This window comes from Neoarius graeffei, chromosome 14 (assembly GCF_027579695.1).
Source record: "Neoarius graeffei isolate fNeoGra1 chromosome 14, fNeoGra1.pri, whole genome shotgun sequence".
Lineage (NCBI taxonomy): Eukaryota > Metazoa > Chordata > Actinopteri > Siluriformes > Ariidae > Neoarius > Neoarius graeffei.
In genome coordinates this window covers 2,826,064-2,848,377 of record NC_083582.1, presented here as the reverse complement: position 1 = coordinate 2,848,377, position 22,314 = coordinate 2,826,064, and the positions used below count along the sequence as shown (strand labels likewise).

General features: G+C 45.7%; 1 protein-coding gene across 1 annotated transcript in view; it reads right to left on the bottom strand.

Annotated features, from left to right (window-relative positions):
- Nucleotides 1–8,019, bottom strand: part of LOC132897874 (A disintegrin and metalloproteinase with thrombospondin motifs 14) — a 93,504-nt gene extending 85,485 nt beyond the window's left edge. Inside the window, exon 1 of the mRNA XM_060939127.1 lies at nt 7,924–8,019. Coding sequence (XP_060795110.1) covers nt 7,924–7,984 — 61 coding nt within the window. The 5' untranslated portion in view covers nt 7,985–8,019. The remainder of the gene's footprint in view (nt 1–7,923) is intronic.
- Nucleotides 8,020–22,314: the final 14,295 nt, after the last annotated feature.

Genomic DNA, 22,314 nt, shown 5'->3' with positions numbered 1-22,314 from the left:
TGCTGAATCTAACTGAACAGATAAATATAATCAGGTCATCAGTGGAGAATTAAAGGTCACCATGACATGTCCATGGGTTAGATATAAAGGGAAAACAATTAGGGCCTAAAACAGAACCTTGTGAGTTGCCATGATGTTTATTAGGCTCTGAGGAACCAACAACTGTGCTCACAGCCTGGTCACATTTGTCAGGTCCGATCTGAACCAGAAAAGAACCTGAACAACTAAACAAGCCTGTTCAATAAAACATCACAGACGACACTGTGGAATCCTGCGCTCACATCCAACACACTGTGCTTTTCCACCTTCAGGATTGTGGAGGCACAAGCGTGGACTTTCCCAAGGTTCAGGTCTCATCACTTCATCCAAATATCTACACAAGCTAAAGCTACAGAGATATCTGATCAAAAGAACTAAGAATAGCGGGACATATTGATGGTGCAGGACAAATGCTTACAACTCACTTGGAATAAAGTGTAAAAAAGTGCAATCCCACGTTCCCCGTTTAGTTGGAAGAAACCAAAAAAAAGAGTGAATGAATATTTACACAAAGGCTAATTCTGGACTACATGATGAAAAACCCTGATCTAATGCTCATCTAACATTCACCTAACATTCATTTAATGTTCATCTAACACTCCTCTGACACTAACACTCCTCTAATACTCGTCTAATACTCATCTAATGCTCATCAAACACTCCACTAATACGAACACTCCTCTAACACTCCTCTAACACTCCTCTAATGCTCATCTGACACTCCTCTAACACTCCTCTAATGCTCATCTCACACTCCTCTAATGCTCATCTCACACTCCTCTAACGCTCCTCTAATGCTCATCTAACACTCCTCTAACACTCCTCTAATGCTCATCTCACACTCCTCTAACACTCCTCTAACACTCCTCTCATGCTCATCTAACACTCCTCTAACACTCCTCTAACACTCCTCTCATGCTCATCTGACACTCCTCTCATACTTCTTGAATACTCCTCAAACAGTCCTCTAAAGCTCATCTAATGCTCATCTAACACTCCTCTAACGCTCATTTGACACTCCTCTAATGCTCATCTAACACTCCTCTAACACTCCTATCATGCTCATCTAACACTTCTCTCATACTTCTTGAATACTCCTCTAACACTCCTCTAATGCTCATCTAATGCTCCTCTAATGCTCATCTAACACTTCTCTAACACTCCTCTAATGCTCATCTAACGCTCCACTAATGCTCATCTGACACTCCTCTACTGCTCATCTGACACTCCTCTAACACTCCTAATAGTCCTCTAATGCTCATCTGACACTCCTCTTGTAATTCTTGAATACTCCTCTAACGCTCATCTCACACTCCTCTAACACTCCTCTAATGCTCATCTCACACTCCTCTCACACTCTTCTAATGCTCATCTGACACTCCTCTAACACTCATCTCACACTCCTCTAACACGCCTCTAATTCTCATCTCACACTCCTCTAACACTCTTCTAATGCTCATCTCACACTCCTCTAACACTCCTCTAATGCTCATCTCACACTCCTCTAACACTCTTCTAATGCTCATCTAACACTCCTCTAACACTCCTCTAATTCTCATCTCACACTCCTCTAACACTCTTCTAATGCTCATCTGACACTCCTCTAACATTCCTCTAACACTCATCTCACACTCCTCTAACACTCCTCTAATTCTCATCTCACACTCCTCTAACACTCCTCTAATGCTCATCTGACACTCCTCTAACACTCCTCTAATGCTCATCTCACACTCCTCTAACACTCCTCTAATTCTCATCTCACACTCCTCTAACACTCCTCTAATGCTCATCTCACACTCCTCTAACGCTCCTCTAATGCTCATCTCACACTCCTCTAACACTCCTCTACTGCTCATCTGACACTCCTCTAACACTCCTAATAGTCCTCTAATGCTCATCTGACACTCCTCTTGTAATTCTTGAATACTCCTCTAACGCTCATCTCACACTCCTCTAACACTCCTCTAATGCTCATCTCACACTCCTCTCACACTCTTCTAATGCTCATCTGACACTCCTCTAACACTCATCTCACACTGCTCTAACACTCCTCTAATTCTCATCTCACACTCCTCTAACACTCTTCTAATGCTCATCTGACACTCCTCTAACATTCCTCTAACACTCATCTCACACTCCTCTAACACTCCTCTAATTCTCATCTCACACTCCTCTAATGCTCATCTGACACTCCTCTAACACTCATCTCACACTCCTCTAACACTCCTCTAATTCTCATCTCACACTCCTCTAACACTCTTCTAATGCTCATCTGACACTCCTCTAACATTCCTCTAACACTCCTCTAACACTCCTCTAACACTCCTCTAATTCTCATCTCACACTCCTCTAACACTCCTCTAATGCTCATCTCACACTCCTCTAACACTCCTCTAATGCTCATCTCACACTCCTCTAACACTCCTCTAACACTCCTCGAATTCTCATCTCACACTCCTCTAACACTCTTCTAATGCTCATCTGACACTCCTCTAACACTCCTCTAATGCTCATCTCACACTCCTCTAACACTCCTCTAATTCTCATCTCACACTCCTCTAACACTCCTCTAATTCTCCTCTAACACTCTTCTAACGCTCATCTCACACTCCTCTAACGCTCCTCTAACACTCCTCTAACACTCCTCTAACGCTCATCTCACACTCCTCTAACACTCCTCTAATGCTCATCTGACACTCCTCTAACACTCCTCTAATGCTCATCTCACACTCCTCTAACACTCCTCTAACACTCCTCTAATGCTCATCTCACACTCCTCTAACACTCCTCTAATTCTCATCTCACACTCCTCTAACACTCTTCTAATGCTCATCTGACACTCCTCTAACACTCCTCTAATGCTCATCTCACACTCCTCTAACACTCCTCTAATGCTCATCTCACACTCCTCTAACACTCCTCTAATGCTCATCTCACACTCCTCTAACACTCTTCTAATGCTCATCTGACACTCCTCTAACACTCCTCTAATGCTCATCTCACACTCCTCTAACACTCCTCTAATGCTCATCTCACACTCCTCTAACACTCCTCTAATGCTCATCTCACACTCCTCTAACACTCTTCTAATGCTCATCTGACACTCCTCTAACACTCCTCTAATGCTCATCTCACACTCCTCTAACACTCCTCTAATGCTCATCTCACACTCCTCTAACACTCCTCTAATGCTCATCTCACACTCCTCTAACACTCCTCTAATTCTCATCTCACACTCCTCTAACACTCTTCTAACACTCATCTCACACTCCTCTAACGCTCATCTCACACTCCTCTAACGCTCATCTCACACTCCTCTAACACTCTTCTAACACTCATCTCACACTCCTCTAACACTCTTCTAACGCTCATCTCACACTCCTCTAACACTCCTCTAATGCTCATCTCACACTCCTCTAACACTCATCTAATGCTCATCTCACACTCCTCTAACACTCCTCTAACGCTCATCTCACACTCCTCTAATGCTCATCTCACACTCCTCTAACACTCCTCTAACACTCATCTCACACTCCTGTAACACTCCTCTAATTCTCATCTCACACTCTTCTAATGCTCATCTGACACGCCTCTAACGCTCATCTCACACTCCTCTAACACTCCTCTAATGCTCATCTCACACTCCTCTAACACTCATCTAATGCTCATCTCACACTCCTCTAACACTCCTCTAACGCTCATCTCACACTCCTCTAATGCTCATCTCACACTCCTCTAACACTCTTCTAATGCTCATCTAATACTCCTCTAACACTCATCTAACACTCATCTCAAACTCCTGTAACACTCCTCTAATTCTCATCTCACACTCCTCTAATGCTCATCTCAAACTCCTGTAACACTCCTCTAATGCTCATCTCACACTCCTCTAACGCTCATCTCACACTCCTCTAACACTCCTCTAACACTCATCTCACACTCCTCTAACACTCATCTCACACTCCTCTAACACTCCTCTAATTCTCATCTCACACTCCTCTAACACTCCTCTAATGCTCATCTCACACTCCTCTAACACTCATGTAATGCTCATCTCACACTCCTCTAACACTCCTCTAATTCTCATCTCACACTCCTCTAACACTCTTCTAATGCTCATCTGACACTCCTCTAACACTCCTCTAATGCTCATCTCACACTCCTCTAACACTCCTCTAATGCTCATCTCACACTCCTCTAACACTCCTCTAATTCTCATCTCACACTCCTCTAACACTCTTCTAATGCTCATCTGACACTCCTCTAACACTCCTCTAATGCTCATCTCACACTCCTCTAACACTCCTCTAATGCTCATCTCACACTCCTCTAACACTCCTCTAATGCTCATCTCACACTCCTCTAACACTCTTCTAATGCTCATCTGACACTCCTCTAACACTCCTCTAATGCTCATCTCACACTCCTCTAACACTCCTCTAATGCTCATCTCACACTCCTCTAATGCTCATCTCACACTCCTCTAACACTCCTCTAACGCTCATCTCACACTCCTCTAACACTCATCTCACACTCCTCTAACACTCCTCTAATGCTCATCTCACACTCCTCTAACACTCCTCTAATGCTCATCTCACACTCCTCTAACACTCATGTAATGCTCATCTCACACTCCTCTAACGCTCCTCTAACGCTCATCTCACACTCCTCTAACACTCCTCTAATGCTCATCTCACACTCCTCTAATGCTCATCTCACACTCCTCTAACACTCCTCTAACGCTCATCTCACACTCCTCTAACACTCATCTCACACTCCTCTAACACTCCTCTAATGCTCATCTCACACTCCTCTAACACTCCTCTAATGCTCATCTCACACTCCTCTAACGCTCCTCTAACGCTCATCTCACACTCCTCTAACACTCCTCTAATGCTCATCTGACACTCGTCTAATAGTCCTCTAACGCTCATCTCACACTCCTCTAACACTCCTCTAATGCTCATCTGACACTCGTCTAATAGTCCTCTAACGCTCCTCTAACGCTCATCTCACACTCCTCTAACACTCCTCTAATGCTCATCTGACACTCGTCTAATAGTCCTCTAACGCTCATCTCACACTCCTCTTACACTCCTGTAATGGTCATGTCACACTCATAACATACATTTACTCCTCGTATTACTCCTACTGATTATGTAACATTTATCTAACATTCGCTGTTACAACGGACTGTTACCTTGCCATGGTGTAGCAGCTTGAGTGTCTCTAGGACCCTAAGGGCGCATGCCGGCGGGGGCCTCAACCCCTGGCAGGTTTAACCATGCCAGATCCGGTCTTAGGCGAGAGTCCAGACGAAAAACAGTCCACAGCATGCCAACACCTGGCATGCATGGAGGTACCATAACGCCCGAGGGGAAGAGCCACCATGCAGACATCAGGTACAAGTTGGATGGCAAACTTTTCAACCTTAGACGCCTGAAGGCTAAGGCTGCCAAGGAATCAAGACTGGATGACTTCCTGTATGCGGATGACGCGGCACACTGCGCAGCAACGGCACAGTCACTGCAAAGCGCAGTTAACGCCCTCAACGGAGCGTGCAACGACTGGGGACTTACAATCAGCAAGCCCAAGACTGAAGTCATGCACTTCGGATGCAAAGATCCTCCACCAATTACTATTGAGAACCACCAACTCACCAATTCCAACTACTTCATCTATTTGGGCGGTGAACTATCCGTTGACGCCTCACTTGACGCCGAGATTAAGAGGAGAATTGCTAGAGGAGCAGCCGCATTCCACTCACTCTCGAGCAGGTGCTGGGACCGTAAAGGTCTCACCATAACCACCAAGGTTACAGTCTACAAAGCCATCGTCCTCCCATGCCTGCTATACGGCAGCGAGACCTGGAGCACTCTTGCTTCCCACATCCACCTTCTCGAGATGTTTCATGAAAGATCACTGAGACAGATTTTGAACGTAAAATGGTGGCACCATGTAACTAACACTGAGGTCCTTAGGCGAGCTAAATCAACAGCAATAGAGACCATGATTCGGAGCAACCGCCTCCGTTGGCTAGGCCATGTATGCCGGATGCCAGATCATAGGATACCAAAACAACTGCTCTTTAGTGAGCTCGCCAAAGGCAAAAGATCCCGCGGCCGCCCAAAGAAAAGGTGGAAAGATTGTATCAAAGAGGACCTATCCATATTGGGTTTTGATGATAAATGGTATGAAGCCACAGCGGAACGACCTAAATGGAGAAACCTCATTTCCGATGGCAAAATACTGTTGGAGTTGAGACTGCAAAAACGAGCTGAAGAGCGTAGAGAACGACGACATAGAAGGGTCCCCCATTCTCACACGTGTGAGGGACCATAAGTAAGTAAGTAAGTATCTAACATTCAACACTCATCTAACGTTCATCTAACAGCCATCTAATACTTGTCATTCATCACTTATCTAACGTTCAATTAACATATGATTTGGTCCACAGAGGGCCAAACTTCTCCCTGTTCTGATCTGGTGTGGTTCCTGAGGTTCCTCCTGCCCATCTGCACCTCCTCCACACCTGGAGTGGGAAATGAACTCTCAGTGCTGTTGAACACGTCAGTGATGGATTTTCAGCTGAACACACTGATTCTACACTGTGGGTGTTAATGCACTGCTGGGGGCTCGAACCCTACACTGTGGGTGTTAATGCGCTGCTGGGGGCTCGAACCCTACACTGTGGGTGTTAATGCGCTGCTGGGGGCTCGAACCCTACACTGTGGGTGTTAATGCGCTGCTGGGGGCTCGAACCCTACACTGTGGGTGTTAATGCACTGCTGGGGGCTCGAACCCTACACTGTGGGTGTTAATGCACTGCTGGGGGCTCGAACCCTAGACTGTGGGTGTTAATGCGCTGCTGGGTGCTCGAACCCTACACTGTGGGTGTTAATGTTCTGCTGGGGGCTCGAACCCTACACTGTGGGTGTTAATGCGCTGCTGGGTGCTCGAACCCTACACTGTGGGTGTTAATGCTCTGCTGGGGGCTCGAACCCTACACTGTGGGTGTTAATGCTCTGCTGGGGGCTCGAACCCTACACTGTGGGTGTTAATGCTCTGCTGGGGGCTCGAACCCTACACTGTGGGTGTTAATGCGCTGCTGGGGGCTCGAACCCTACACTGTGGGTGTTAATGCTCTGCTGGGGGCTCGAACCCTACACTGTGGGTGTTAATGCTCTGCTGGGGGCTCGAACCCTACACTGTGGGTGTTAATGCGCTGCTGGGGGTTCAAACCTACACTGTGGGTGTTAATGCGCTGCTGGGGGCTCGAACCCTACACTGTGGGTGTTAATGCGCTGCTGGGGGCTCGAACCCTACACTGTGGGTGTTAATGCGCTGCTGGGGGTTCAAACCTACACTGTGGGTGTTAATGCGCTGCTGGGGGCTCGAACCCTACACTGTGGGTGTTAATGCGCTGCTGGGGGCTCGAACCCTACACTGTGGGTGTTAATGCGCTGCTGGGGGCTCGAACCCTACACTGTGGGTGTTAATGCGCTGCTGGGGGCTCGAACCCTACACTGTGGGTGTTAATGCGCTGCTGGGGGCTCGAACCCTACACTGTGGGTGTTAATGCGCTGCTGGGGGCTCGAACCCTACACTGTGGGTTTTCATTAAATACTACAGGACTGACTTTCACACTGTACATGTGGATCCAGATGTGAATTAACTGCAAGTGTTTAAAGCAGCACTGAGCTTTCTCCAGATGTTAGTGTTGAGCTTTTTCTGAACTCATTAATAAACACCAAATAAATATGACTGACGTCATTCCAACACACACACTCAGCTGAACAGAGCGGGCTCTCCAGCAGCGCGGGTTAGTGCGGTGTGTGTGTGTGTGTGTGAGAGTGTGTGTGAGAGAGAGAGAGAGTTCCTCACCCCGGCGGTTCTCCCCCAGTCCGAGTGCGGCGGCGCAGATCAGGAGGTAAATGTAATCCATCTCGGTGTTACTGTGCGCGCGGACACACACACTCAGCACTCTGCCGCCCGCCTGCGATCATCGGGACAACTGTCTGTCTCTCTGTCTGTCTGTCTGTCTCTCTGTCTGTCTGCCTGTCTGTGTGTGTGTGCAGCATTGAGCAGCTCAGCTGTGCCGTTTCTGCTCCGGTCTGCACTCAAACCTCCACAACCGGGTTGCCAGATTTCATTTTACAGACAAACTCCTCCTTCTGGTCCATTTTATAAACTTCAGGAAAAACAACAACATGGAGTATAAAAATAAATAGAAAGAAAGAAGGAATTTAAGTAAAATAGGAGGGAAATACAAAATAAGCAAAATAAGAAAGAAGTTTGAATATTTTAAAATCCATGCCATTCATTTTTTTTTTAATTATTGTTCTTTAGTAGCACAGCACTGACTGTACATAAGGCACATAGAGGTAGTTAAAGAAAGAAAGAAAGAAAGAAAGAAAGAAAGAAAGAAAGAAAGAAACGGAGGAAAAAATGTAGAGATAGGAAATGAAGGTTAAAAAAGACAACAAATAAAGAGTGGATGAATAAAGGAAGTAAAAAAAGAAAGAAAGAAAATAAATAAATAATGGAAAGATGTTTTGAAACGTTTTCCATTCTGCTGTTTTTGCTCTTCATCTCTTTTGTCTTTCATCTGAACTCGGTCCTCAAGCAGCACAGCTCAGGTGTGTAAATGTCCAATCTGGCAACCCTGCACATAGCCTCCAGCCTCTATACCTCCAGAAATGTGGCTTTAATCAGAGGCGCAGAAAGGGTTAATGCTCTGTGGGAGGAAAAACAGCCTGCTGCTGCAGATTAAACAGCAAAACACTGGAATATGTGGATTTACTGTTCTGGCCCATTTCACTTCACACAACACAGACCCGGATACAAACCTCCATGCATTCAAGCTTTAAAGCACATCGTGGGAGATGAAGGCCTCTGCTGAACGAATCACATGGAAACATCAGCAGAACCATCTGGGAATCCTATTCATAACACAGTGACGTCATCGCCCTCACTGATACTGTACAGTGCTAATTATATTCAACTATTTCAGATTTATTCATCACTGTAGACCTTCACACTGATAAACTCACACACTGTTCATGGTTCTGAGAGTTAACTGTGGGACTCGATCAGAATCATCACAGATATAATAATGTTCCGGATCACTGCAGTTGTGATGCACAGTTCTGGGAAAAGTCTGAGGCGCATGTAAAGAAATGCTGGAGACCAAAAATGGCTTTAAAAATAATGAAATGAAATGTTTCAACATTAAAAAATGCTATAAACAGTAATCAGTGAGCCATAATAAAGGAAACAGAGTCAGTATTTGGTGTGAGACGACCCTTTGCTTTAAAATAAATCCGTCTCAGGTCCAGTGAGGTCAGTTTTATGTGGAAATGTTCTGCAGGTTTTCCTGAGCATCTTACAGAACCAGCCGCAGTTCTTCTGGACACTTTGACTGTCACACTCACTTCTTCATTTTACACCAAAACCCAGCAGCCTTCATTAGGTTTTCTTTTTTCATCTGAAAAGTGCTCTCTTATGGAATATGCTGCTCAGATACAAACTTTTTTTCTGTAACATTTAATTTTGTGCTGGAAAAAAAATGAACGTTTGGACTCTAAAATGTTTTTGTACTGACTCAGGAATGTAGAAGTCTATATAGAATCTATAAAGTTTGTATGAAAAAAACAATGGGGTGCTAAGACTTTTGCACAGTACTGTGTATCAGAGTAAACTAAAGCACGGTGTGTAAAGGAGAAGAAGAAACCTTTATTCGTCACATGCACACTTCAAGCACAGTGAGAGTCATCCTCTGCATTTAACCCATCTGAAGCAGTGAACACACACACACACACACACACACACCCAGAGCAGTGGGCAGCCACACCAGAGCGCCCGGGGAGCAATCAGGGGTTCGGTACCTCGCTCAAGGGCACCTCAGCCCAAGGCCCCCGACGTTAACCTAACTGCATGTCTTTGGACTGTGGGGGAAACCGGAGGAAACCGACGCTGACATGGGAAGAACATGCAAACTCCACATAGAAAGGCCCTCGCCAGCCACTGGGTTCGAACCCGGAACCTTCTTGCTGCGAGGCAACAGTGCTAACCACTACACCACTGTGCTGCAAGGGAGGGGAATAGTGGAGAATATAAAGAAGAATTAAAGTGTTCTTCAGTAACATGAAGGTTTGTGAAGCAGACATTAATGTAGCGGTTCGCAAGAGTGAAAACATCACACACACCACCTCAGCATGAGCTCTAAACCCCAAACCTGTAACTGCTCACTTTCAGCATGACCACATGTCTGTGTTTAGTTGCTGGTTTGGATTCGTTTACTCTGAGAGAGTGAACACTCATCCTGATGATTCACCGCCTGTGAGTTGAGGTCACAACCCTGCGTACATATTCAGAACGTTAAATCAGCTGTACCACCTGCAGAGTGCAACTGACTTACACGACATAAACAAAGCACTCTGAGCTCATGTCTCATTTTCCAAATGGATAAAACGATGAGGTATGGGTTCACATAATAAAGAAAGACAAACTAGTATGAGTATTTTATTTGGCTGAAAAGTTGCTGGAGGTTGAGTGTGTTACAGCTGAACAATCCGACACACTCCTCCTCTCAAGCTCAGAGGTCAATTTATCAAAATATGTTGGTGGAGTGAGAACTAATTCAGGTGGAAAATACATTCGGCCGATACGTTAGATACAGCCTCAGGTTAAAAAAGGAAAAAAATCTCCACAATCTTTTTTTTCTCCTCAGGCGATTATGATTTTGTTGAGGCATCAAATAAAATAAATCGAATAAAAATAAACCCTGCTGAAACAGTTTTCTCATGAAGTCACTCTGAACCCGTGGTGCAGAGATTAATATTCAGGATGTTATTTATTTCTAATGTAATCTGCACAGAGTTTATTTTAAATAGAACACTCCTTTATGGAAAATATCAGTTAAAGCCAAACATGGAAAATGCAAACTTTGTGTTAATTACACTCACTGGCTACTTTATTAGGGACACCCCCCCCCATCACCTGCTGTTCTCTGCAGTTCTGTAATCAGCCGATCCCTCGACAGCAGCTCGATGCATCAAATCCCGCAGATACAAATCCAGAGCTTCAGTTAATGTTCATAATGTTCAAATATCAGAACGGGAAAAATCGTGATCTCACAGTGTGACTTTCTTTCACTGTGGTATGGGTGTTGGTGGTTTGAGCCAGATGAGTATTTTTGGTTTGAGTATTTCAGAAGCTGCTGATCTCCTCCTGGGGTTTTCACACACAACAGTCTCTAGAGTTTACACAGAATGGTGCAGAAAACAAAAAACACTGAGTGAGTGAGCGACAGTTCTGTGGGTGGAAACAAACGCCGTGTTGATAAGAGAGGGTGTGACGCCCCTCCTGGGCTGCCTTCATGTTTTCTGTCAATCTTCCCTCATATTAGGCTCAGTGCGCTTGGGGGCGGAGTTTCCTAATTATGACTGAGGTGCAACACCGGTGCGCAGGTGTGCCCTGGTGTTTTAAGGAGCGGCTCCTGCAACTACAAGAGACCTCATTTTGTTTTTTGATCATCCAACGCGCATGCAGCATATCTCACTTCGTAATATAATTGACCATTCCCCACTTAACTTGTTTTGAACTTGCAATTCTATTAAAATAAATAGTTCTTATGAACGTATTTGGTTCTCCTCGCCTCCCTTTATTGTCGTGGTTTCCCCAGGCCATGACAGAGGGTCAGAGGGAAATGGACAGATTGGTTCGAGCTTTTTTTTCCAGGAAGGATATAGTAACTCATATAATCACTCTTTACAACCGTGGTGAGCAGAAAAGCATCTCAGCATGCAACAGCAGAAAGAAGAACACACTGGGTTCCACTCCTGCAGCCAAGAACAGCGATCTTAGAACCAACAACACGTTCCTATTAAAGTGGCCAGGGAGTGTATTTCTTAACTGAATTAAAATATTTTAGCAAAAATAACTTGGTGTTAGATTAAACGTGTTCTCACTGTAAGTTTGTTGTATTATTGTAACTCTGTGTATTTTGTTTTTATTGTTTTCCCCCTTTATGTTCCTAATTGTCTCTAGCATATCCTTATTTCAGGCGGCACGGTGGTGTAGTGGTTAGCGCTGTCGCCTCACAGCAAGAAGGTTCTGGGTTCGAGCCCCGTGGCCGGCGAGGGCCTTTCTGTGCGGAGTTTGCATGTTCTCCCCGTGTCCGCGTGGGTTTCCTCCGGGTGCTCCGGTTTCCCCCACAGTCCAAAGACATGCAGGTTAGGTTAACTGGTGACTCTAAATTGAGCGTAGGTGTGAATGTGAGTGTGAATGGTTGTCTGTGTCTATGTGTCAGCCCTGTGATGACCTGGCGACTTGTCCAGGGTGTACCCCGCCTTTCACCCGTAGTCAGCTGGGATAGGCTCCAGCTCGCCTGCGACCCTGTAGAACATAGGTGGCCAACCCGCGGCTCGCGAGCCGCATGCGGCTCTTTGCCTGGTGTCATGCGGCTCTCACCTTCACGTCCAAGTTGGTGTTCGTTTGTGGTTTTATGTGCGTTTTCGCTTCACTGCAGTTAATTACGGTTATTTTATTAAAGGTGCTTCGCTTGGTTTCATTACGGTATTTTCACATCATGACAAATGCGCAGGTGCGTGAGATGATATGCTAAATTCCCCTACAAGTAGCACTTCTGCTGTGTGTGTATATGTGTGTACATTTGAGTATGTGAATGTGTGCTGATGTGAATTCAGATACACTACAGGCCAAAAGTTTGAACATACCTTCTCATTGAAGTAGCGGGTGACCGTTTGTGATGCTAAGTGCGTGTGTGAGTATTGTACTATCCCTGCTGCTGAGGCTTGGGATACGCGCTGGGCGCGCAAGCCTGAGTAGTGGGTGAGTGCTCATTCAGTTTTGATGCCTTGAGTGAGAGTAGAGTATACTGTAAGTGTAAATAGTCATGAGAACACAGAACACATTGAATGAGAAGGTGTGTCCAAACTTTTGTCATGTAGTGTATATACATTATGTATTTGTTCATTTGTTTTCCAGTTATCAATTTGTGTGTGCGCGTGTGTGTTCTTCTTTCAAAAATTTGAGCATTGTATTATATTTTATCTATATTTGCACTTGCACTGATCACTGTTCCCAGTGCCTATGGAGCTTGTACTGTTTGAGGAAATTAAATTAGCACTTTAATTTCCATTTTCCGACTGACTGTATTTATTTGAATACTTATTTATTTGAATGCAGGTCTTGTGCAGGTCATGCAATTGAGAATTCAAGCTGAATCAAAATGGCTTTTGCATTTTCGATGTTAAACAGGTAACTCCAAAATGCACTAGAATACAGGAAATTGCATCTAAGAAATCCAAAATTTTTCGGGGGAGGCCCCCCGGAACCCCCCCCCCCCCAATGGGGGGAATCCCCATATGTAAACAATGTCTGCCTTTGTGCCCCACCTACAATTTTCTTCACCAGTCGCCACTCTTGAAAATGACTGGCCTGTGGTCTTGGTACTGCAGTAAATGTATCATCATGTTGGTGTGGGGCATTGGTTAAGTTGGAGTGTGACATCAATGTGGCTGTGTGTGTGTGTCCGCGCGCGCAGAAGGAAGGGTAATTGTGTGCCCATGTTCATGTGCCGATGTGGCTCTTTGCCGTAACACAGTAAGAATTGTGGCTCTTGGGCTCCGACTGGTTGGCCACCCCTGCTGTAGAAGGATAAAGCGGCTAGAGATAATGTGATGTGATATCCTTATTTCATTACAGCACATTAATTTACTCTCATTTTGGGAATATTTTTATTTTACGAGTATAAACGACATTTTAATCGCAAATCTTTAATGCAGCCAATTCTCATATCTTTAAAAAAGAAAATTAATAAGAGTCAGTAAATCAAAGGAGTTATTTCTTGACTCTCCGATCACGCACCGACTCAGAATCGATTCATTCGCAAACGACTCGCAGGGACATTTCACTCCAGAGAAAACTGCGAGCGGCGTCTGAGGGAATCCGGGGTTTAAACTGACCATTACTCGTGTTTTCTGATGGAATGGAATGTGTGAACTGTCTCTCCTGTTCAGTGTTTATATTTGGATGAGGAGAAGCCTGAGCTGATTTAGCAGTTAGCATCCAGGCCGCTGTGGCGTGGTGTGCGCTAGTCAGCGATCCGGCCTGGCAGCGTTGAGATTAGCATGGCTTAGCATGACAGTGTTGATATTAGCATGGTTCAGCATGACAGTGTTGATATTAGCATGGCTTAGCATGACAGTGTTGATATTAGCATGGTTCAGCATGACAGTGTTGATATTAGCATGGCTTAGCATGACAGTGTTGATATTAGCATGGCTTAGCATGGCAGTGTTGATATTAGCATGGCTTAGCATGACAGTGTTGATATTAGCATGGCTTAGCATGACAGTGTTGATATTAGCATGGCTTAGCATGGCAGTGTTGATATTAGCATGGCTTAGCATGACAGTGTTGATATTAGCATGGCTTAGCATGACAGTGTTGATGTTAGCATGGCGTAGTGAGCGGGTTAGTGAGCAAAAAGACTCAGGAGAAGCTTAATCCAGTACAAACAGTTTAGTGACTCGAAAATAACACTTTTAATTCAAAAATATTTTACTAAATTAAGAAACGGCTCGTAACTGGGCTTCACTTCACACGGCTAACTCAGTGCCGTATTAAGCCAATGCGGTGCCCCTGGGCACTATACCTCAAGTGCCCCCCTGCGCACACGCGCTCAGTAACCTCCTGCACAGGGCCATCTCCCTCACTAGCATCGCTGATTTCACTAGCTTCGGCTTCAGCGCTGGTAGTGACAGCAGTTGTCGATGTTTTTATAAAAAAACGATCTAACACTGGAACATTTTTAATTGCAGCCTGGAGTCTCTCTCTTTTTTTATTTTCTCTTCACACAACCACTCAATTGATGTCTGTCCATTTTTCATTTCTACCGCGGTTTTTAAAAAATCGATGCATTTCACCGTAGGTGGACTGGCTCAACTGACAGGTTGAGGAAAGGGGGGTTAATGGTCACATAGGCCACTCTTGCTCAGAATTATGATTATTGTTCTTATGAAATTAGTGTTCATAATGAATTATATATGACTATTTAACAATGTCAAGTGTATAACCATTTTAAGTGTACAAACATTCACGAAAAATATTTTTAAAGTTTCTGTCATGTGGTGCCCCCCACTGGCTGTGAGTGGGTAGTGCCCCGGGCACTGTGCCGCAGGCCCATATAGTTAATCCGGCCTTGGGCTAACTTTAGCTAACGGTGTTGAGAGCAGCGCACGCTCAGAGAGGAGTGTGTGTGCATTATGAGAGGTGTGTGTGTGTGCATTATGACAGGTGTGTGTGTGCACTGTGAGATGTGTGTGTGTGTGTGTGTGTGTGTGCGCATTATGACAGGTGTGTGTGTGTGCGCACTGTGAGGTGTGTGTGTGTGCATTATGACAGGTGTGTGTGTGTGCACTGTGAGATGTGTGTGTGCATTATGACAGGTGTGTGTGTGTGCACTGTGAGGTGTGTGTGTGCATTATGACAGGTGTGTGTGCACGCTGAGAGAGGTGCGCGCGCGCGCGTGTGTGTGTGTGCGTGCGTGCGCACCCTGCGTTATGCGTTCTGTGTCATTTCTGTCCTTTATACCTGACTTGCCTGTGATTGTTTCTGGGTTTATAATGATGTAAAGTGCTTCAGTGTTCATATAAAACACACAGAACCAGAAAATAAAGTTCCTATCAAATCAAAATCTTCTTTAATTCAGAGATTTCTGTTTGTCTGACACAGGAGACATAAGTAATACAAAAAAGATGGACAGGTGTTTTTTTAAAGAATCTTTCTGTATTCCTTCAATTTGTGTCCAATCTAATGCTCTCCATAGCACATTAGTCCCGCCCCCAAAAACAAACTACAGCAGCAAGAAGTTAGTGTTAAGCTCGGCCTGGGCTCAGGGGGTCGCTGTGGCTGTGCAGCTTCCTGTATGATGTTCTCCTTCCAAATGATCCATGGTGCTGTAAAGAGGATCTAATTTCCGTGTGTGTGTGTGTGTGTGTGTTCATTTCCAGTCTTTTCTCCCCCCTGTTTGAAGCGAATCCCAGGGTCACACATGACTGAACAGAAGTGTGTTAAGGAGCCTGAAGGTACTGGAGGAAGGAGGTCAGGAGGAGTGATGATCGACTGGCATGGGATTAGTCATCTCTGTATAAACCACACACAGGGGCGTTTCCTCAGGATCACATCACAAAACATTTATAAACTCTCTATCATCTGTACCACTGTGAGGAACTCAATAACTCACACTCTGGAGCGTCACTTCTGTGACACACCCTTTTGTCCATATAGTACTTTATTGTTCCCTCCTTGAATTGCCACCTTAACATGGTGGAGGGGTTTGAGTGCCTCAATGATTCTAGGAGCTATGTTGTCAGGGGCATTTGCCCCTGGTAGGGTCTCCAAAGACAAACAGGTCCTAGATGAGCGGTCAGACAAAGAGCGGTTCACCCAGTAGCTCATCTAGGAGAAGGAAAACTCTGATCTCAAACCTCTGCTGTTTCACGGCTATACCCATTTCTGGGAGAGACTTTGGGAGTAAACCCTGAGGAATAATCCAGAGCCAGAGTCCCTAAGGCAGTCTGCTGTTATCATCAACATCTTTCTAGCAACTCCTGCATCGCCCTGGTGCCAGGCGTACTAGCTTCTGCTTTTCCCCTGGACTCCACCAGAGGTGAGGAGAGGGGGTACCTGCTGCATGGGCAACAGCTCATCCTTCATTTCAACATGCCCAGGCCTGCACCTGGAGAGGTCACTCCAGTGTCGCTAAGTTAGCATTGACACAACACGAGGAGCAGCAGTTTACTGGTTATAAGCCTAGGCTCGTTTGACATAGAGCCGGACGCCAGGGGTTGCTCCCGTCGGTGGGAGGAATTCTTGAATTCCATTGAGTGGTCACCACCTGCCTCAATCTGGGCAGCCCCCGGACAATAAGGTACTACCCCATCATAACCTGTTTGCTCCATAGGGTGCTTGGAGCTTAGAGATATTGACAGACAGGTTGTAAATTCCAGCACCAGGCCAATGTAAAATCCAAAGGAAGACGCTAGCTCTTCAGATTGCAAGCTGGAATGTGAGGACAGTGTGTCCAGGCTACAACAATGACCCGCAGTCATTGGACGACCTACGAATGACTGCCGTAATTGACAGAGAATTAACCCGTCTCAACATCGACGTCGCTGCAAACTGACAAGGTTGCCAGTTGATGGATCCTTGCGTGAACAGAACTACACATTCTTCTGGCAGGGAAAGAGCTCAGAGGAGGCACGCATACATGGTGCGGGCTTCACCATGAGGAACTGTTTGTTGTCAACCATCAAACCACCTACTGGAGGTTCTGAGAGGCTCCTGACCATGAGGATGATAACAAGGACAGGTGTAGCCAACTTTGTATGTGCTTACACTCCAACACTAAGCTCCTCTACAGACAAAAAGGACCAGTTCTACGATGCCCTGGACTCAATCGTCAGAAATGTTCCGAACAAAGGACTTTACATCTTAGGAGACTTCAATGCAAGGGTCAGTGTTGACTTTGAATCCTAGCCTTCTACTATCGGTCATTATGGAGTCGGCAAAATGAACGAGAATGGTCAGAGACTTCTGGAGCTGTGCTCCTTCCACAAGCTGGCAGTGACAAACACCTTCTTTCAAAACAAGGCTAGGCACAAAATCTCATGGTGTCATCCCAGATCCAACCACTGCCACCAGCTGGATCTAATCCTGACCAGGAAGCAAGATCTCAATGGTGTGCTCAACACTAGAAGCTTCCACAGCGCAGACTGCAACACTGACCACATCCTGGTCCATTCCAAGATAAGTCTCATCCCACGTAAAATGCATCACTCCAGATCCAAAGGCTGTCCGTGCATTAGCACCTGTCGATCGTCAGATCCGGCCAAAATCCAGGAATTCTTGGAAATCCTCAAAGCATCACTGGAAAACGGCCATACAGAAGCAACGACTGTTGACTCCAAATGAAAACACATGCGTGCTGCTGTCTACCAGTCAGGGCTGGAGGCGTTCAGGAGGAAGGAGAAGAGAAACGAGGACTGGTTCGAGGCTAGCTGGCAGAAAATGGAACCAGCAGTGGAGGCCAAGCGCAAGGCATGCCTAGCGCACGTACACAACCCTTGCCAAGCCACATGGGATGCACTGAGGACTGCGCACAGCAAGTGCCAGCAGATGGCTCATCGCTGTGCCAACGACTACTGGCTGAAACTCAGTCAGAGCATACAGTCTGCAGCTGACTGGAAACACGGGCAGCATGTTTGTAGGCATCAAGAAAGCAACTGGCCCAACTGTCATCAAGAGTGTCCCCCTGAAGTCCAAGACAGGAGAGAACATCACTGACCAGTGAAAGCAGATGGAGAGATGGGTAGAGCATTAGCTAGAGCTGTACTCCATGCAGAACGCTGTATCCGAAGCAGCGCTGAACACTATTTGTGACCTGCCTGTCATAGAAGATCTGAACGCGGACCCAACTGAAGAAGAGCTGGGCAAGGCCATAGATTGTCTGTCAGCTGGGAAGGCCCCAGGAGTGGGTGGGATACCTCCAGAGGTGATCAAGCATGGGAAAGCTGCATTGCTCCAGGATCTGCATGAACTACTCTGCATGTGCTAGAGGGAGGGCGCCGTACCGCAGGACATGCGCAACGCCAAAATCGTGACTCTGTACAAGAACAAAGGCGACCACAGTGACTGCAACAGCTACCAGGGCATCTCCCTACTCAGCATCATTGGCAAAGTGTTCGCTAGAGTCATCCTAGCCCGATTACAAGTCCTAGCAGCACGCATACAGTATACCCAGAGTAGCAGTGCGGGTTCTGACCAGGCAGATCAACCATCGACATGCTTTTCTCCATCAGACAGCTGCAGGAAAAATGCCAAGAGCAAAATCAGTCCCTCTTCCTTGCCTTCATTGACTTGACAAAGGCTTTCGACCTTGTCAGCAGGAATGGACTGTTCCAACTTCTGAAGAAGATAGGCTGCCCCCCGAAGCTGCTGGCCATCGTTGAATTTTTCCACAAGGACATGCACAGCACAGTATGCAATAATAGAGCAGTGTCAGAACCGTTCCCGATCTGCAGTGGAGTCAAGCAGGGCTGCGTCCTTGCCCCAACACTTTTTGGCATATTTTTCTCCATGCTTCTATCCTTCTCATTCGACAACAATGAAGACAGAGTATACCTACACACACGATCCGATGGAAAGCTATTCAACCTAGCCAGACTCAGAGCCAAGACCAAAGTCAGGCATGTCACCATCAGAGAGGCCCTCTTCGCTGATGACGCTGCACTGGTGACACACACTGAGGAAGCCCTTCAGAGACTGATAGACTGCCTCGCGCATGCATGCAATGAGTTTGGCCTCACTATCAGCCTCAAGAAGACGGAAGTGATGGGACAAGGCACTGACTCCCCTCCTAACATTCACATAGAGCTCAACTCCATCGACCGCTTCCAGTACCTGGGGCCCACAATAACCTCAAACCTCTCCCTTGAACCAGAGATCAACGCAAGAATCACAAAGGCCATGGGGATCCTTTCCAAGCTTCACAAGAGGGTGTGGTCAAATAAGAACCTGACAGAAAACACCAAGATGCAGGTGTACAGAGCTTGCATTCTCAGCACCCTACTCTACTCCAGTGAAACATGGACCACATACTCCACCCAGGAGAACAAACTTAACTCTTTTCATCTCTGCTGCCTAAGATGCATTCTTGGGATCCAGTGGCAGGACAGGATCCCAAACACCAAAGTGTTGGAGCGTGCAGGCTCGCCGACTGTCTTTGCTCTTCTGAGCCAACGCCACCTCCGCTGGCTTGGCCATGTTTACCGTATGGATGAGGGCTGTATCCCCAAAGATCTGCTGTACAGTGAACTATCAGAGGGTTTTAGGTCTCTGGGCCGTCCCCGGCTACGTTTCAAAGACGTCTGCAAACGGGACCTGAAAAGCGCAGGAATTGATGTCCAGTCCTGGGAGAGCCTGGCTGAATCGTGTGGACCCTGGAAGTCTGCCATCCAGAGCAGGGTGAAGCAAGCAGAGAGAAGCTGCATCAACTTGCTGAGGAGGAAAAGAGCCATTCGCAAGTCAAGTCCCACAGAGCAATCAGCCACAACCTATATCTGCCCATCATGCAGGAGAGACTGCGACTCCTGCATTGGTCTACATTGCCACAGCAGGAAATGCAATTCATGGCAGTGACTATACTCTGGTGCAGCGATCATTTCTCGAGATGGAACGAGGCTGACAACGACGACGACTTTATTGTCCTGCGTTTTAAACTTTTGGCTCCCTGGAGAGTCTTTATACAGAAAAAAAAAAAAAACATCTTTTCCCACAGGATATCTGACACGATCTTTATCAACATGTCAGTTCTGGTGGGATAAATATATTTACTATAAACACGCAGGTGATCAAAGGAAATCACACACACTGATTGGTCGAGAGATTCTGACTGTTTCTCAATAATCACCTCGAGCGACTTGGCAAAATGGCTCCTATCACTTCGTCACCGTAACTGAGGAAGAATTACAGATGATGAAAGAAAATGTTGTTCCTAAAAGCACTAAAGATGCTCTGAAGTTTGGTCTAAAACTATTCAAAGGAAAGTGGGATTGGGATTTATTTTATCGATTTCAAAACTAAGTATTTTATGAGGCTCGGTGTAGATCAGTGACACGAGTCTGCGCTGCAGTTATTACATTTTTTCTTCTTCTGAGGCGTCATGCCCTCCAGCGTAGGTGATCATGGTCCTCCATTCATCTTTGTTACTCGTTTGATGGATTATTTCAGTAGGACTTCTTTATAACCATTTTTGCATACTGTCCACATATTTCTCACACTGTCTTCCTCTACTTCTACCATCGATCTTTCCAGTGGTTACAAGATTTTTGAGCCCTCCTTGTCGCATCACATGTCCAAATTATTTTGCTTGCTTTCTTCTGAAGTTAGTGCAGAGACATCTTTCTTCACTGACTCTTCTTGACACTTCTTCATTTGTTATTCTTGTGGTGTATGATATCTTTAACATTTTTCTGAAAAACCACATTTCTGCTGCGTTAATGCTGTTAACTGCTGCCGCGTTCATTGTCCATGTTGCACTCCCGTATCTCAAAATTGGCAAGATGTAACAATCCAACACTCTCTTTCTGACCGTGAAACTGATGTTGGTTCTTTTGGGGTTGACTAAAATCTTGTCCAGATCCAGGAAAGCCTTTTTTGCTTGTGCAATTCTAATTTTAATCTCTTTTAATGATCTTCCATCATTGCAAAACCACTGTTGTGTTATTCCTAGAACAGTCATGGTACAACAGGATTCAGTTACTCACAAAGACGTGTAAGGAACCCCGGGTGGGGAAGCCTCGTCCGGTAGGGATGGTCATGCATCACAGGTGACCCCAGACCTTCATCCAGATACTGTGAAGAAACAACCCTTAATCATGGGAACGTGGAACATGTGAACAATGTATCAGCCTGGAAAACTTGACATCATAAGTGAGACGTGTAGAATGAAACTGAACATCCTTGGAATATCAGAAATGAGATGGACAAATTTAGGACAATTATTATATTACATTTACATGAAGATTTTGAAGTTTGAAATAAATTATTTTTAATACAAATGTTTTAAAATAATCCACTGTGTATTTATACTAAAACAGTTATCCGCCTCAGGCTCAGTGAATCTCATCTCATCTCATTATCTGTAGCCGCTTTATCCTTCTACAGGGTCGCAGGCAAGCTGGATCCTATCCCAGCTGACTACGGGCGAAAGGCGGGGTACACCCTGGACAAGTCGCCAGGTCATCACAGGGCTGACACATAGACACAGACAACCATTCACACTCACATTCACACCTACGGTCAATTTAGAGTCACCAGTTAACCTAACCTGCATGTCTTTGGACTGTGGGGGAAACCGGAGCACCCGGAGGAAACCCACGCGGACACGGGGAGAACATGCAAACTCCGCACAGAAAGGCCCTCGCCGGCCACGGGGCTCGAACCCAGAACCTTCTTGCTGTGAGGCGACAGCACTAACCACTACACCACCGTGCCGCCCCGGCTCAGTGAATATCGGAGAATAATAACCTCAACCTTGACTTCATCTCTGTTATTATTCACCGATATTCACCTCACTTTAAGAGAATAATTGTTATATATGTAAGGACCTGACTGATAAGGGATTTTTGCCACTGATAAAAATAAAAGACCTGCCGTTTGTTCTTTCCCATAACCGATATTATT